At 39.2% G+C, this 14,757-nt stretch overlaps 1 protein-coding gene across 1 annotated transcript in view; it reads left to right on the forward strand.

The window, feature by feature from the left end:
* The window catches only part of FLT1 (fms related tyrosine kinase 1), a 177,492-nt gene that overhangs the window by 91,094 nt on the left and 71,641 nt on the right, over window positions 1-14,757 (forward strand). Inside the window, exons 13-14 of the mRNA XM_003797612.3 lie at window positions 4,654-4,962; window positions 10,020-10,166. Coding sequence (XP_003797660.1) covers window positions 4,654-4,962; window positions 10,020-10,166 — 456 coding nt within the window. The remainder of the gene's footprint in view (window positions 1-4,653; window positions 4,963-10,019; window positions 10,167-14,757) is intronic.

The following is a 14,757-nucleotide window of genomic DNA, read 5'->3' on the forward strand; positions in this document are numbered from 1 at the left end:
CCGTCCACCTCTGTACTGACCACTGGAAGGGACTTCAGGGAAGCCTTGTCTTTCTAGGAAGACAGTTCCAACACCCAGAATACAAAGAAGAAATTACATATATCCTAGTATGAAAATAAGCGCAGAAGCAATGTAATGAAGAACCGACTCCTTAAAGCCGTCCGTGTTCCACAGAGATGTAATATAAGCCACATGTGTAATTTAACCACATTTTTAAAAAGTACAATTCATTGTCTTTAACCCAATATATCCAACATATATAATTTCAACATGTAATCAATATTTTAAAGAAATAGAACACCATTGCTTCAGTTTTAAAATTTAAATAAAATAAACGAATATACTTCAGTTCCTCAGTCACACTAGCCCCGTTTCAAGTGCTCAGAAGCCACACATGGCTCGTGGGTACCATATGGGACAGCGCAGCTCTAAGGAAGGAAGCAGGATTTGAGGGAGGAGGACTGGTGGGGAGACGGGTGTAATCTGGATAAGTGAAGAAGGCTTGCCCCAAGGCAAGAGTGCCAGTGGAGGCCCACAAACCATAAATCCAACTACTGACAAGTTCTAAAGCAAGTAAACAAGCTGTTTATATACATTTCCGCCTCCTATGGACAAATATACTTTCATGATGACTTGAAAGGCTAGGATAAATTTAGAACTCTGGGAAAACTCCGAGTCCCCGAGCAGACCGCAGTAACACCTGGCAGTGGAGAAGCCTGGCTCAGCCATCTCCTCTTGCCACCCTTCACTCTGTCACACCTGCGAAGGGCCGAGCACCCACGTGTGTGGTCTCCCCTCCCCATACATCCAAACTCTGCCCGTGCCCCTCACAAATTCTTTCCCATGGCCACTTTGGGAGGGACCCAGAAGTGTAGACACCAAAGCAGTCTGGTCTCAGGAAGCCAGACGAGCTGACCTGGAAGCAGGCTGCAGATCAACTTTGTAGGGGATTTTGGAATCTTAGGGACCTCCCAGGCAAGACATAGTAGAGTGACACAGGCTCTGGGTATGCGTGTCCACTTGGCCCCACAGACTCTAAACATTGTGGGACGCCATCTAAACAGAACAGAGCCATCTGACAGCCCAGGATGGGGACCCTGCCTGCCTGGGTCTGCGGGCCGTGCTAGAAGAGGATGTGCCAAGAGCAGAAGGGAGTGTCACGCTCACTTCCTTATTGTTCAGAGTGCCCAGGAAAAGTTAATTGATTGCCCGGCATTAATCACAGCACCAACCTCTGGCTGTCCCACTGAAGTTTTCTTTGCTGCATCATATTCTATGCATGGTGTTATTGCTGAAAGGGGCCCGCTGACAAAGTCGATTGCCTGTTGGATTCAGGCAGAAATTCCTGCCACACCTCGTTACATTATACAGTTTATAACTACAGAGGGTTTGAAACCTGTTCTAGATCTCTAGGCTTATCCATAGAAAAGAACAACGACAATTCACTCCAAACATAGCTGCTTGAAGCTACCATAGTGTTCCTTTAAAATTCCAAGAGCTTTAATCTTAAGCTCTTAACACAAGTTCAGCCAACCAAGCCCTCATTGCCTCGAATATACTTTTTCTGAATTCTTTTCTACTTCTGAAAAGTTCTACATTTAATTAGTGAGACTAGATTAACTTGCTTACATTTATTATTTACTTTTAACTAATTATTTTGTTTTTCTTCCTGGAATCTTTGTTAATTAAATTTATTCTCACGAGAGATGAGACTAAATACTTTTAGGAATGATGTGCCTTACATGTCTGTTCTCTGAAAATATGAATGTCTGTATGTCCAGTGTTTCTACTTGACTCAATGGGGGCAATGCTTTAAAAGGTACCTGCCTAAAATCTGAAAGCTCTAAAGATCTATATTTGAGTCTTTACTGAATCTCATTTCAGTCATGTTGTCCCTTCCTTAAACATAAGGTAATTGCCTTCCAAATTGATAAAAACTGGTTAACTCGAAACTTTGGCACTCATTTATATGTACACAAGCATCTCTTTGAAACAAGTAGATCTTCCTAGTAACTACTTACTTTCTTTTTAGAGAATGTTATTTCTATTCTTTAGTGGGAGTAAAGCCTTCTTCCTTTCCACCTGACAAATGATCCCCTTCATCCCTATGAATTTCTATGCTTGTTTCTTTCATGAACTGAATCCACATATCTGATTTAATCAAGTCAAAATGTTTACTCCCATACACCTTTATAAATAGATTAATTACTCTTTCACCTAACCCTAAATTGAAGTTCTCTTCCAAGCAAGGGTTGATTCTTCTCCTGGGCACCTCATAAGATGCCATGGCTGTGATGTGTGTTAGATGTGTAGCTATTATTTGGTGGCGATGATGACTGTGAATCTGCAGCAGATACTTAAGTGTGGGAAGATGTCTTGTTTTCATTTTGAATGTTAGAAGGCAACTCTTTCTTAGGTCTGTTTTCGTACCCAGACTTAAAAAAAAAATCTACATGAATTAAGGCGAAAATCCCTCTGGGTTCATTAAACAGTTGAGGACATTTTATTTGTCATCTTCCATGGATCACAAGAGACTATCAAAGAGATTATACTGAGAAATAATCATTTCCAAGAGGCTAGCTGATAACCTAAACCAAATTAGCCTCAATAACTACCTCCCAGTAACCACATAAATAACCATACATGCAACCATGTAAGAAAAGAGCCTCAAAATGAATTTGGTACTTTTCTTTCCCCCTCTATGTGTTTTTGCTGTTTTGCTGGCACTCAGCATGACTATGGGTGTGTTAGCAATTACTGAGGGTGAAACAGGAACAGCACTGCCTTATCTCCCTGGTTTCCCAATGTCACTAAATGCATTTTATTTTGAGATTCCTGGTGGTGCTTGGCAAAGATAAACAAAATCTTCCATCAGGAAACCTGTGAGCTATTTCCACAGGAAGTTTCAAATCACTAAAGTAAATAGAAACTCTCTACATGATCTCAGTGGTGTTACTTGGGCTCACTTGGGTTCTAACTACCAGGATGAGACCTCGTAAATGGAAAGTCTGTGGTCTTTTAAGAACTGACTTGATTGCAACCAGTGCATAATACCTCTGCTCTAGTATCTGTGCGAAAGTTGATGGCCATTTTACTCCTCATTCTTGGAAAATGTCCCAAACATAAAAGATGCTGAATTAGAGTGGCTATTTCTGACACCTTATTGTTATGTTAAAAATGACTGTCAGCTGCTCCTTCATCTTCTGGCACATTCTTAGATTTTCATTTTAAAAGGAGGAAAACCTCCACTGGTATCCTCTCTCTTCAACCAGTGACAGCTTCATAAGCTACTGTTGCACCCCGTTCCCAGGTTTCAAATGAATACTTTGGCATTTCTTCAGACGTGACACTTTATAATAAAGCCAAAGCCCAGAAAAATCAGAAAAACAAGCAAAGTGAGATTTAGGAAAGAGTTGATATGATATCTAATTTTGGACTATTGTCCCCTTAAGGTTTAAAGGTTTCTTTATAGCTTTGTGTGCAAAAGATAATAATAATAATAGCATAACATAATGCTTTTCATCTTCAAAGCACTTTGTAAAATGTTGGCCCAAATTCTTTGCTCAAATACAGATACTCTGCTCCTATTAGGCAGTCGGAGGAGTGTGAGAGGAGGTCAGCTCAGGGCCAGTAACCAATGATTTTTTTTTTTTTAATTCTCTGGTGAAACAGTCCAAAATGACACTAGGGAACTCTCAGCCCAAAAGGTAAATGGTGATTCTGAGTAGGAATCCTGAGGGAGAGGCCTCCTGGGGTATTGCTAGTGGGACTTGAGAGAGACGGAGATGAAGGTTAGCTGGGAATTGACATTAGAAAAAATGACTTGTGATGACACAGTCACCTGCAGAACATGTTCACGATGTTTTAGAGAATAAATTTGAGTTTTTTAATTATTCTCTCCCCATCCCCCATCACACCCACTTTGTAATCTGGCTAATCTTCCAGATTAATCACCTGCATTTTCAGAAGGAAATCCTTGCTTCTTTATGACTGAGCAGAACCATCACCATTAAAGGGGTCCTAAGCAACTTAGTGGCTTCTTCTCAAGCCCACTGTGCCAACAAAGACCAGGACAAGTAATCCAGGGGATCGGAGGGTAGTGAGTAACCACTGCTTTTCAACAGGAAAGTTTAGGACTACAGTGGTGTTGATTGGCACGGACCTAGGAGTTCCTCGTTTTACTTGTTCGCAAGCTGTTTTGGATAAGTTTGACCATAAATATATCTTTGGTTTTCAGTACAAATTGTTCTCATGTTATTTCATTATTTTGGCCACATCCAATATTCATTTACCAGTAGGAGTACTATATGTGGTAAAGGAATGAGAAGCAAAGTCAGCATCCCAAGTTGGAAAAAACATTCTACTTTAAGGAGCATTTTGGGGAAAATGAAGAGAAAGTACCGTCCTAAGAATGGGACAATGGTTTGCATCTCCCCCATGCAAATAATTTGCATTTCTTACCTCTAGATAGAATGAACTACTACCTTTCATGTTGGATCAGTTACCCCCCAATTAAAAAACACAGTCAATACTCATCCTTTTAAATGTTGATGCTCAAAGAATGTGTGTAGGAATAATTCTTAAGATCTTTGAATATCTCATGAGATGTCGATTTTTTTCTGTGCACTGAAGTTCTTTATTCTTATTTTATAGACGTGCCAAATGGGTTTCACGTTAACTTGGAAAAAATGCCCACAGAAGGAGAGGACCTGAAACTGTCCTGCACAGTTAACAAGCTCTTATACAGAGACATTACTTGGATTTTACTGCGAACAGTTAACAACAGAACAATGCACCACAGCATCAGCAAGCAAAAAATGGCCATCACTAAGGAGTTCTCCATCACTCTCAATCTTGTCATCAAGAATGTTTCCCTGGAAGATTCAGGCACCTATGCCTGCAGAGCCAGGAATGTATACACAGGGGAAGAAATCCTTCAGAAGAAAGAAGTGACAATTAGAGGTGAGCACTGCAACAAAAAGGCTGTTTTCTCTCGGATCTCCAAATTTAAAAGCACAAGGAATGATTGTACCACACAAAGTAATGTAAAACATTAAAGGACTCATTAAAAAGTAACAGTTGTCTCCTATCACCTTGATTTATTGTCACTGTTGCTAACTTTCAGGCTCAGAGGAGATGCTCCTCCCAAAATGAGTTCGGAGATGATAGCAGTAATAATGAGACCCCCAGCCCCAGCTCTGGGCTCCCATTCGGGCCAGGGGAGCTGCTCTCTGGCCCCCATGCGCATTTGGATTTGGAGGATCCCTGCCCTGCATTCTCTGTGTTTCTGCTCTTGCTGTTTTCTCCTGCCTGACATACAACAACTGGGGACTGATCCTTTCCTTCCACTTTGATGCCAACCTCTTTTTACTGTTAAGTTTTGAAGCTGCACAAACTGAATAATTTAAACAAATGCTGGTTTCTGCCAAAGATGGACATGAATAAGTTAATTTTCCGGCTCAGAATGAGTACAGTTGAATTTGAGACTCTGTCGGACTCCTGCCTGGTTTTTATTTTGTACTATTTCATCTGCTCTTGATTTGTAAATAGCACCTGGATAGCAAGTTATAATGCTTATTTATTTGAAAATGCTTTTTTTTTTTTTTTTTACATTAAGCACATTAATCTTAAACTGGAGATTCTAATCTGGGCCCCAAGAGTGTAAGATGTGGGTGTAATTGGGAAATAGTAAAACTTAATAACAATATGAATTAAGAGAGTCCACCCAAATCAAATCCACTTCCCTCCTCTCCTGCAATCTAGGCAATTATGCAACTAGTACCATGTAGACTAGTCCAGCAAAAGATTTCCTCCTCCTCACTGCCTCTGACTGGACTGTACAGTTACTGACAACACCTGAATGAAAGTGGATCACGCCTTAGTATTAAGTATTCTTGTCCCCTGGTTACTCTTTTAAAGAACTTTACCATGTTAAAATGCTGGCATTCAAAGGTGTCCCACAATCAATCATGGAAATAAAGAATTTTGTAACCAATGGTTTAATGCATTTTTCTAAAAGGAAATTTAGAATTTGTACACTAAAAAAGTCTTCTTTCCCATATGGAGATGTTAACAGGATTTGTACAGGGATTAATAAATGGCAAAACTTACACAAGCAGAATTTGAAGTCATTTTAAAATACATGCCATTTTTAAATCAGGAGAGACTGTCATCTCTTGTTCTAAGTCTGCATTTGAGGGAAAAGTGACTTTTTCACTAATTTAATATGCATTGTTCTGTTGTTTTAATTTATGATTTTGTTTTATGTTTTAATTTATGATTGATCATTATATGTGACTTACATGAATCAGAGGGGGGAAAAAAAACTATAATGACCAAAATAGCCATGGCTGAGAAACACAGGGGCTGGGCAGTTCAATAGGAGGTGACATATGACAACTTTTCAAGCTTGGGAACTCACCAGACTGTTTCCTCCTTTAGGTAACAGACTCTGTCCCACGCTAAACTTGTCTTTCACGTGGGAATTGCTTTTGTCAAGTGTGAAAGAGTAAACAATAGCATTTCCCCAGAATGCCAGTTTTATGGAGCCCCTAATGCTCCGAAAACAATTAGTAACCTGGAAGTTGTCAGCCCAAAGGAAAGAATAATCAATTGTATCTTGAAATTTTACCTATGGCTCTTTGACCTGGCCTCTTTGTTCATTATAAGTTAGTGTGTTCATTCAGGAAACAATGCCTTAGTACCACAGAACTTGGGGGCCTCGGTTTTTGCTCGCTGAAAAAGCAAATACAATGATTTAGGCATCACTTAACCCCCCCAAATGGTGAACTGGACATACTGAGCCTACTATTTCCTTCCCCTAATTGCAATTTTTGTGAAGGGAGGATGTCAGTATTTACAGAAGATAATTTTAAGTACTTCTAAGAGATAACTTTAAGAATTCCATAGAGCAAGTAATGGCTCACTGTGTAATTAATCCTTCTCCAGAGTTCTACTTAAAAAAGAAACTATTGGGTAGGTTTTGTTTGTTGTTATTCCTTGAGGTATGAAGTGAGGTGAGAATCACCGAGAAAAAGTAAAAAGAGCCTAGAAAGCAGAGATGGAACAGGGATGTGAGGCTGGTTCCTCAGTCCCCATTCCAAATGAAAAATAGGAACTATGTATTTATGGGACCTGGCAGATCCCTGGGGCCATAACTCTGAAAAAGAAAAGAACCTGGTGAGGAGCTATCTTTGGCTACTGATAACCAGCAGAAATACTCTGTTAATTCTGATTTTCTCAGTCTGAAGGGATTGGCTACACTTTGTTAACTTTGTTAAATTTTGGAAAGCTGTTGTCTGTTTCCACCAAGCAACTTTAAACATCAAGGAATTAAAATACAGGCTCAATGTACCTTTCTTATTTAAAATGCCAAAATAGAGTATTATGATGTATAAAGAAAGAATTGATAAAATGTGATTCCTGGGTTAATGGCTCATTTAGAAACTAGCTAAAAACGAGACTCTCCTTTTAACACAGGAGAACATTTTCCAAAAATGAGTACAAAGAAAAATTTATAATACTGTATGTTTCACAATGTGTATGTGAACCTTGCGTTTAATTCAGAGCCCTGTGTTTATTCGGCAGCCTTTTTGCCGCTTCTATTGTCTGAAGTTTGTATAGTACAAATAGGGCCCTTGGGAGTGCTTCATGATATTAACGTTAAAATAAAATGTTCTCTTCTATATAAGCATTGTTTCCCAAACACATGTCAGAGAAGTCCAAATCAGTCCAAATCCTGTCTATGTTGATGATGTTATAGTTTATGGCTATGGGAATAATTTAGGTGAGCAGGCCCTAGATTCAGACTTCCTTTTTAAAAGTCCTATAGACAATGATAGATTATTTTATCATATTTAATGCATGGGAAATAGTAAATGTGCTAGGGGAAACTATTAAAAGCATAACTCAGTGAACTGGGTTTTAAATGAGGTATTTCAAAGTTGGCTTGCCATTGTAAAAGATAATAAATAGTAATATGATAACATTCTTTATTATCTTGTCATGTTTCACTGGTATGTTTGAAGTCTTTAACTATGTAAAAATGTCGAAATTGTAATGAGCAAGCATGTACAAGTTATCACACATTTAAATTTTATACCTGATTGCATTTTCAATTGGGAAAAGTTGATGGACAGGTTGCACGGAATGCAAAAACAAATATTGCAATGGTTCTGCTTAGGGGGCCAAGATAAGATAGGAAAGACATGCTTGGAAGAGGCAGAAGGGTCATTACTATCATTTCACACTGTGTCTGAAGTTTTTATAAATCAGAGCACTTCCTTCGATGCTTTTTTGCCTTCAGATTTCATTTTTTATAAAAGGAGAAGACTAACGATAAGTTATGGAAATCAAAATTCATTAAGGAATCTGCTTCTCCTAACAGATAGTAACCCTACTTTGCTATACTACTTCAACATGTTATAAAATTTATATGATAATATACTTTCTAACCTGGGGTTTCTAAATTGCTTTAACAAATGCTAACCCTGAGAGTTTCCCTGCAGGAATCAAAAGAGAAAGGTTTTGGGACTCGGCAGAATCCTGCAGGGACATGGGATCAAAGCCATTGCAATGTGTCATCTTCTGTAGCATTGCAATCACTCCTAAGCTGCCCTCACAGTTTTAGTAGACTAAGATGAGGAAATCAGAAATGGTCAGAGAAAGCTCAGACTGTATAATTGAAACCAGTGACGCGGAATGTGTAAGTGATGCCAAAACTCTTTGATTTCTGTTCCAGGATTTGCAAAAAAGAAGGGAAAGGGAGGGTGGAAAGGACATTAGGAGTTGTTTTCATCCTTTTGTATTGATCTCCCCATCCAGTACCCACCTAACTAGAATGTACATATACACATCAGCAGGACTGACTACTTCATTAACAGAGACACTGTACTCATTGGAGGCCTTGGGGGTACTGCTGTTCCTATGTGGGATTTTAATGTTGTAATGTATTGCATCTTAATGTATGAAATTCATTTTGTTGTACTATATTGGTTGGCATTTTATTAAAGTAAATTGTATTGTACCATACTTGTATGTTTTAAGAGAAAATAATATAAAATACAATATTTGTGCTATTATATAGTACAAAAACTACAAATCTGTGCCTCTGCCTCTTGAATCCATCCTTTGGTTGCTTGCATTTGGGAAGGGAATGGAGGAAAGACATAATCAATAAAGCTTTCCAAGTTCAAGAAATTCTCCTGTTTGGTCTGCTGCCTTACAACTTAGGTTACTGACAGCTGAATGACACAAACATACGCTCACAAACACATCATCAATGAAAATACATACAAGATTATATAAATCACTACAATGCCATATATCAATGTAAAAATTCATTACAAGCATATATACAAAATCATGGTTTTAATTTATAGCCCCTAAACTATTATGCAAAATCCTTGGGTCTTAGAAAAGCTTCTCTCAAAAAAAAAAAAAAAAAAAAAATGAAGAAGGAAACTCATTGGCCAGGCAGAAAACCTTTGTATTGAAATCTAAAAATATAGAATCTAGCCAGGCACAGTAGCTCATGCCTGAATCCCAGCACTCTGGGAGGCCTAGATACGTAGATTGCTTGAGCTTGCAAGTTCAAGACCAGCCTGAGCAAGAACGAGACCCTGTCTCTAAAAAATACCTGGATATTATGGTGGGCGCCTGTAGTACCAACTACTTGGGAGGCTGAGGCAAGTGAATTGCTTGAGCCCAAGAGTTTAAGGTTACAGTAAGCTATGACGCCATGGCACTCTACCCAGGGTGAAACTCTGTCTTAAATTAAAAAAAAAAATTATATAGAATCTAGTCCTTGATTTCACTGTGTTCTGACAAATTTCAATTTTATTATAGCATCTCATTAAAGAGGAAGTAGGAAATAAACTGTGGAAGAGAAAGTTAGGGAACAGAATGAAATCTTACAGTTGGATTTTGCTGTTTCTCTATATATTTATAACGTTGATATGCATGTACAATAAAAGAATAAGATGGGCAAGTAATCACAACTCTCTTTCTTTCTTCTCTAGATCAGGAAGCACCATACCTCCTGAGCAACCTCAGTGATCACACAGTGGCTATCAGCAGCTCCACCACTCTGGACTGTCATGCTAACGGCGTACCAGAGCCTCAGATAACTTGGTTTAAAAACAACCGCAAAATACAACAAGAACCTGGTAAGAGATTTTTTTCCTTGTGTTTACACTTTCTTGTCCTCCATCATGCCCATTTTCCCCTACTACCAGGCATTCCCATCACGTGCTTCCAATAAATGTAGACCCAGTTGCTGAGACAGCTGCAAACATTGGGCTCTTGTTCATGCTTACATCAACTTCAGATGAGGAATATTTGTGCCAGTTCTTAGGCAGACCATATTCCTAACCCTATAGAGAGATCCTTGCAGAATTTTTAATCCCACCTGGAAGGATTCATATAGTGCACTCAGAAAGGAATGAGAAGAGGCTCTTCAAAAATGGTTCAGTTCACAGTGACAGCTGGGAAAGTGAAGACTTAAGTGTCTCGGCTTGAGGTATAGCAGAGCTTTGAGTACCTGGTGGGTATGAAGTTCAGAGAAGTAGATTTATAATCGTTTTAATTCCCCTACACCAATTTTAATGATTTGATAAAAAGAAATATTTTAAATGGTATTTTGTCATACTAGTTAAAAAAAAAAGAATCTAAACTAGTGGATATAGGTTTATTTTCTTTCAATAATAAATACAGTCACCCATTGGTTCCAGGACCTCCTGCAGATTCCAAACTCCATGGATGCTCAAGTTTCTAATATAAAATGGTGTAGTATTTGCATATAACCTATGAATCCTCTGTAGATTTTAAATCATCTCTGGATTACTTAGAATACCTGATAATACAATGTCTGTACATCACTTCATTCACATGAATTCAATGTATTGTTTGGTACATGGCAAATTTTTTGCTTTATGGAATTCTGTAGATTTTTTTTCCCCCAAATAGTATTGATCTGTGGTTAGCTGAGTCCACAAATATAGAACCCACAGATAGGGAGGGCTGACTGTATTCTTAGAAATAATTAGACTTAAACCAAAAAGTATAAGCCCTATCTATTTCCTGGATCATAATTCTGTGGTCACATAAGATTAAATTTGACTTATTTATAATTTTGATTGATAACTATATTTGTACTTAAAATAAAATTGCCATTTATTTACAATATTCCGATAACCTAAACCAAATAAGTAGCAACATGGCATGGTGCTTAAAAGTGAGTCCTCTACTCAAAATGAAATTTGAATTTGATGCACATAATGAGGCTGCAGTATAAAAACTCCAAATTTTACGATAGGTACAAATGCCTTTGAAAGGCTTTACACTCAGCAGGTCCAAAACTAAGCATAGTTCATCGTTTTCCTCTGTATTGACGTCATATACTCAATCATGCAAACTAGCAAGTGAAGATCTCTTCTTCAGCCTCCTCATCTAATCAATACGCAGACTGAGCAGGTTATACCTATGAAACACCAAATATTCCTCAAATCCATCCCTTTCTGTGCTTTCCCATTATTCTCTTGGTTCAGGCACTCACCTATCCTTTGAATGTCTTCCGTAGTCTCCTAACTTGTCTCCCTACCTCTCTTTTCTCTCTTTGCATCTTTGCAGTACAAAATTCAGCTGTGAACACATTGCTCCCCTGCTTCAAGTCCTTCCCTGGTTTCCCATCCCAGTTCAATAAAGTCCAAACATCTAACAGAGGCAGTCTTAATGTCTGGCCCCTGACCACTCCTACAGCTAGCTGTATGCTAGCCTCCTCTGCCTTGAACCATATACTGTAACAATGTCAAGACTGTTGTAGATCCCTGCACACATTATGTTGATTTAATTCTCTATACCTTTTGGTTCTTGTGTGCCCTCTGCCTGAGTACCTTCCTTTTTTTTCCTAATGCCTCCCCATCCCGTAAGACCCAGATTGTGAGTGTCCTCCCCACAGAAGGCCTTCCACAAACTCTCACAATTCGGAGGTAGCTCTTCCATGGGTCTTCTTAAATATTACTACTTCTCTCTTGCTGAGTTTTTAAAAAACAATCATCAGTTCATGTGTGTCTGTACTATCTATGCTCTCTTATATTTCTACTGCTCTCTTACTATATTGCTTTTGAATTGTCAGTTGATACGCATCTCCCCTCCAGAGGGCAGACAGTACATTTCATTTGTTTTATTTGTAGCTACTTTATAGTCTCAGAACCTAGCATAGAGCTTGGCAATCAACAAATGTTCCATGAATGAATGAATGAGTGGTTTTCAGGAAATCTTATTCTAGCCTTGGCAGGTTCATTTAGTAGTACAAATGTTTGAATTGGGGTGGGAGATGGGGCCTTTATAAAATTTTCAAAGCTGAAGGAACATCTTTAGTAACTATGTAGAACAGAAAGCTTAGGCCCAAAGAGGTAAAGTGATTTGTCCAAGATGACACAATACCAAGAAAGGTAGTTTCGTGGAAAACTAATCCCCCTGAGATGTTATACCAGAATCAAAGGATTTATGAATATATGAATAAATAAGTAGTTGTGAAAGAGTGCATGCAATATCCTCCCCTTAGAGATTCAGAGTTCACATTAGCATATAAAAGAGACAAAGAAGAAACATGGTAAACAGTGGTCTTAAGTTCTGTATTCCCCAAACTTACTTGATCACAAAACACGTTTTATGAAAAATTAACATAAGGTGTTGAGTGATTCTTTGAAAGCAGTTAATGTGACACAAGTTTTGTTTCCATAATTTGGAATGTTTAAGGAATCAGAGTTAAAACAGTTTTGAAAGTTCATGGTGATTATGGGACCAGAGGACAAAGGCCAGAGAATGTGCGAAGGCAGCTCCACAAACAAAAAAAAGATTATGACGCGCAGGGGAGATGAGGGTTTAAGTCCCAGCACTGCCCTCATGAATCTTGAATGAATTTGGGCAACTCATTTGTCCTGACACTCTAAGCCCCTATTTCATTAGGGATGTGGTGAAGTTTTGATGAGTTAACATTAACTAAGTCATTGCTTGGTAAATGTTCCTTTCTGACCCACCTCATTTATACAGAAGCTGTCCAATGAGTTATCAGAATTTATTGGAAGGTGTCAGAGTTAAAAAGTCAGCTCAAATATCAGACAACCCTACAACAAAATAATAAAGATATCTCCACTATCCCCCTCCAGCTTCCTTTGATCTTCAGAGGCCCAAAGAAGAGTATCTAAAGCAGGTCATATAAATTCTTACATAAAATCTTTTATAAATGTCATTCATGCTACATCAGATTTGTGAAGCTTGATTATGCTGTCACCAGTTATCTCTTTCTCTCTCTCTTCCCTTTAATCACCCTGCAAAATTCTACTTGGATTTCTTAATTTTCTGGGGACAATCTTCTACCTGTATATAGTTTCTATACATGTAGTTTCTATGAAATTTCATGTGTAATACTCCCATTTGAGGCAGCAAAGGCAATAGTTAATGCAATATGTTCCATGACTATGACCCTTATGTCTATATACAGAGATATCTTCAAAAATGCCTCCTCTTTTATGGTTTTTGGGTTTTTTTTACAAACCTATGACTAAAGGTAACCAAAGTGATCATCCTTGATTCACTGGTCGTTCCACAGCTAAAAGGGAAGAATATTAAGATCATGGCCTAAAAAGAATGAAAACTAGCTCATTATATATTCACCTTTAGCAAGCTAGACTGAGTTTTAAAACCCTAAAAATAAAGGGTATGTCTTTTAGAGATGCATCTTTCATATGAAGCTTGGCAGCTCAAAAAGGTTATATATTAAACATATGTAAATAGAGAGAGAGAGAGAATTTTAGTGGCTTCGGATCATTGATAGGATCCAGTCCATTATCATTGTTATTTGTTAAATGATAACTTCCCATTCCAAAGAAAATATGAGAAAGGAAACAGGGCACACATGAGCTCTCGCACTCTAGACAAGGGGCTGTGAAATGCCTAGTTAGGGTAGTTGGAGCTTTTTTCTCCCTTCTCATTTCCTTTCAGGAAAAAACTTTCAGTGAGGCATAGCCATTCATGAAAAGAAAAGCAATTTCAAGAAAGTGTTATGAAAGCTGAGCAATAAATTCTTGGGACAAAGGGCATGGAGCAGGAACGAAGGACATCATAAGTGTGCAGGCCCAGGAAGCCTGTGTAGGGACGAATGGGAGAGGAGGACTCCGCCAGGGCAGCTGCAACAGAAAAGAAGGGGCTCTCTCTGGCTGCTCTCTACTGCTGGCCTCTGAACTCCCCAGCCTGCCTCTGAACTCCCCAGCCTGCCTCTGAACTCCCCAGCCTGCCTCTGAACTCTCCCCAGCCTGCCAGTGAACTCCCTAGTCTGCCACTGAACTCTTCCCAGCCTGCCAGTGAACTCCCTAGTCTGCCACTGAACTCTCCCAACCTGCCACTGAACTCATGCAAAGCTCTGGGGCATCCAGGGCTTGTTTGTGGCGCCTCTGAACTCTGCCCAGCCTGCCTCTGACCTCCCCAGCCTGCCACTGAACTCCCCAACCTGCCTCTGAACTCTCTCAACCTGCCTCTGAACTCTCCCCAGCCTGCCACTGAACTCCCCAGCCTGCCACTGAACTCTCCCCAGCCTGCCTCTGAACTCTCCCCAGCCTGCCTCTGAACTCTCCCCAGCCTCCCTCTCAACTCCCCAACCTGCCTCTGAACTCTCCCCAGCCTGCCTCTGAACTCTCCCCAGCCTGCCACTGAACTCTCCCCAACCTGCCACTGAACTCCCCAACCTGCCTCTGAACT

This window comes from Otolemur garnettii, unplaced genomic scaffold (assembly GCF_000181295.1).
Source record: "Otolemur garnettii isolate 467f Iridium unplaced genomic scaffold, OtoGar3 scaffold00120, whole genome shotgun sequence".
NCBI lineage: Eukaryota > Metazoa > Chordata > Mammalia > Primates > Galagidae > Otolemur > Otolemur garnettii.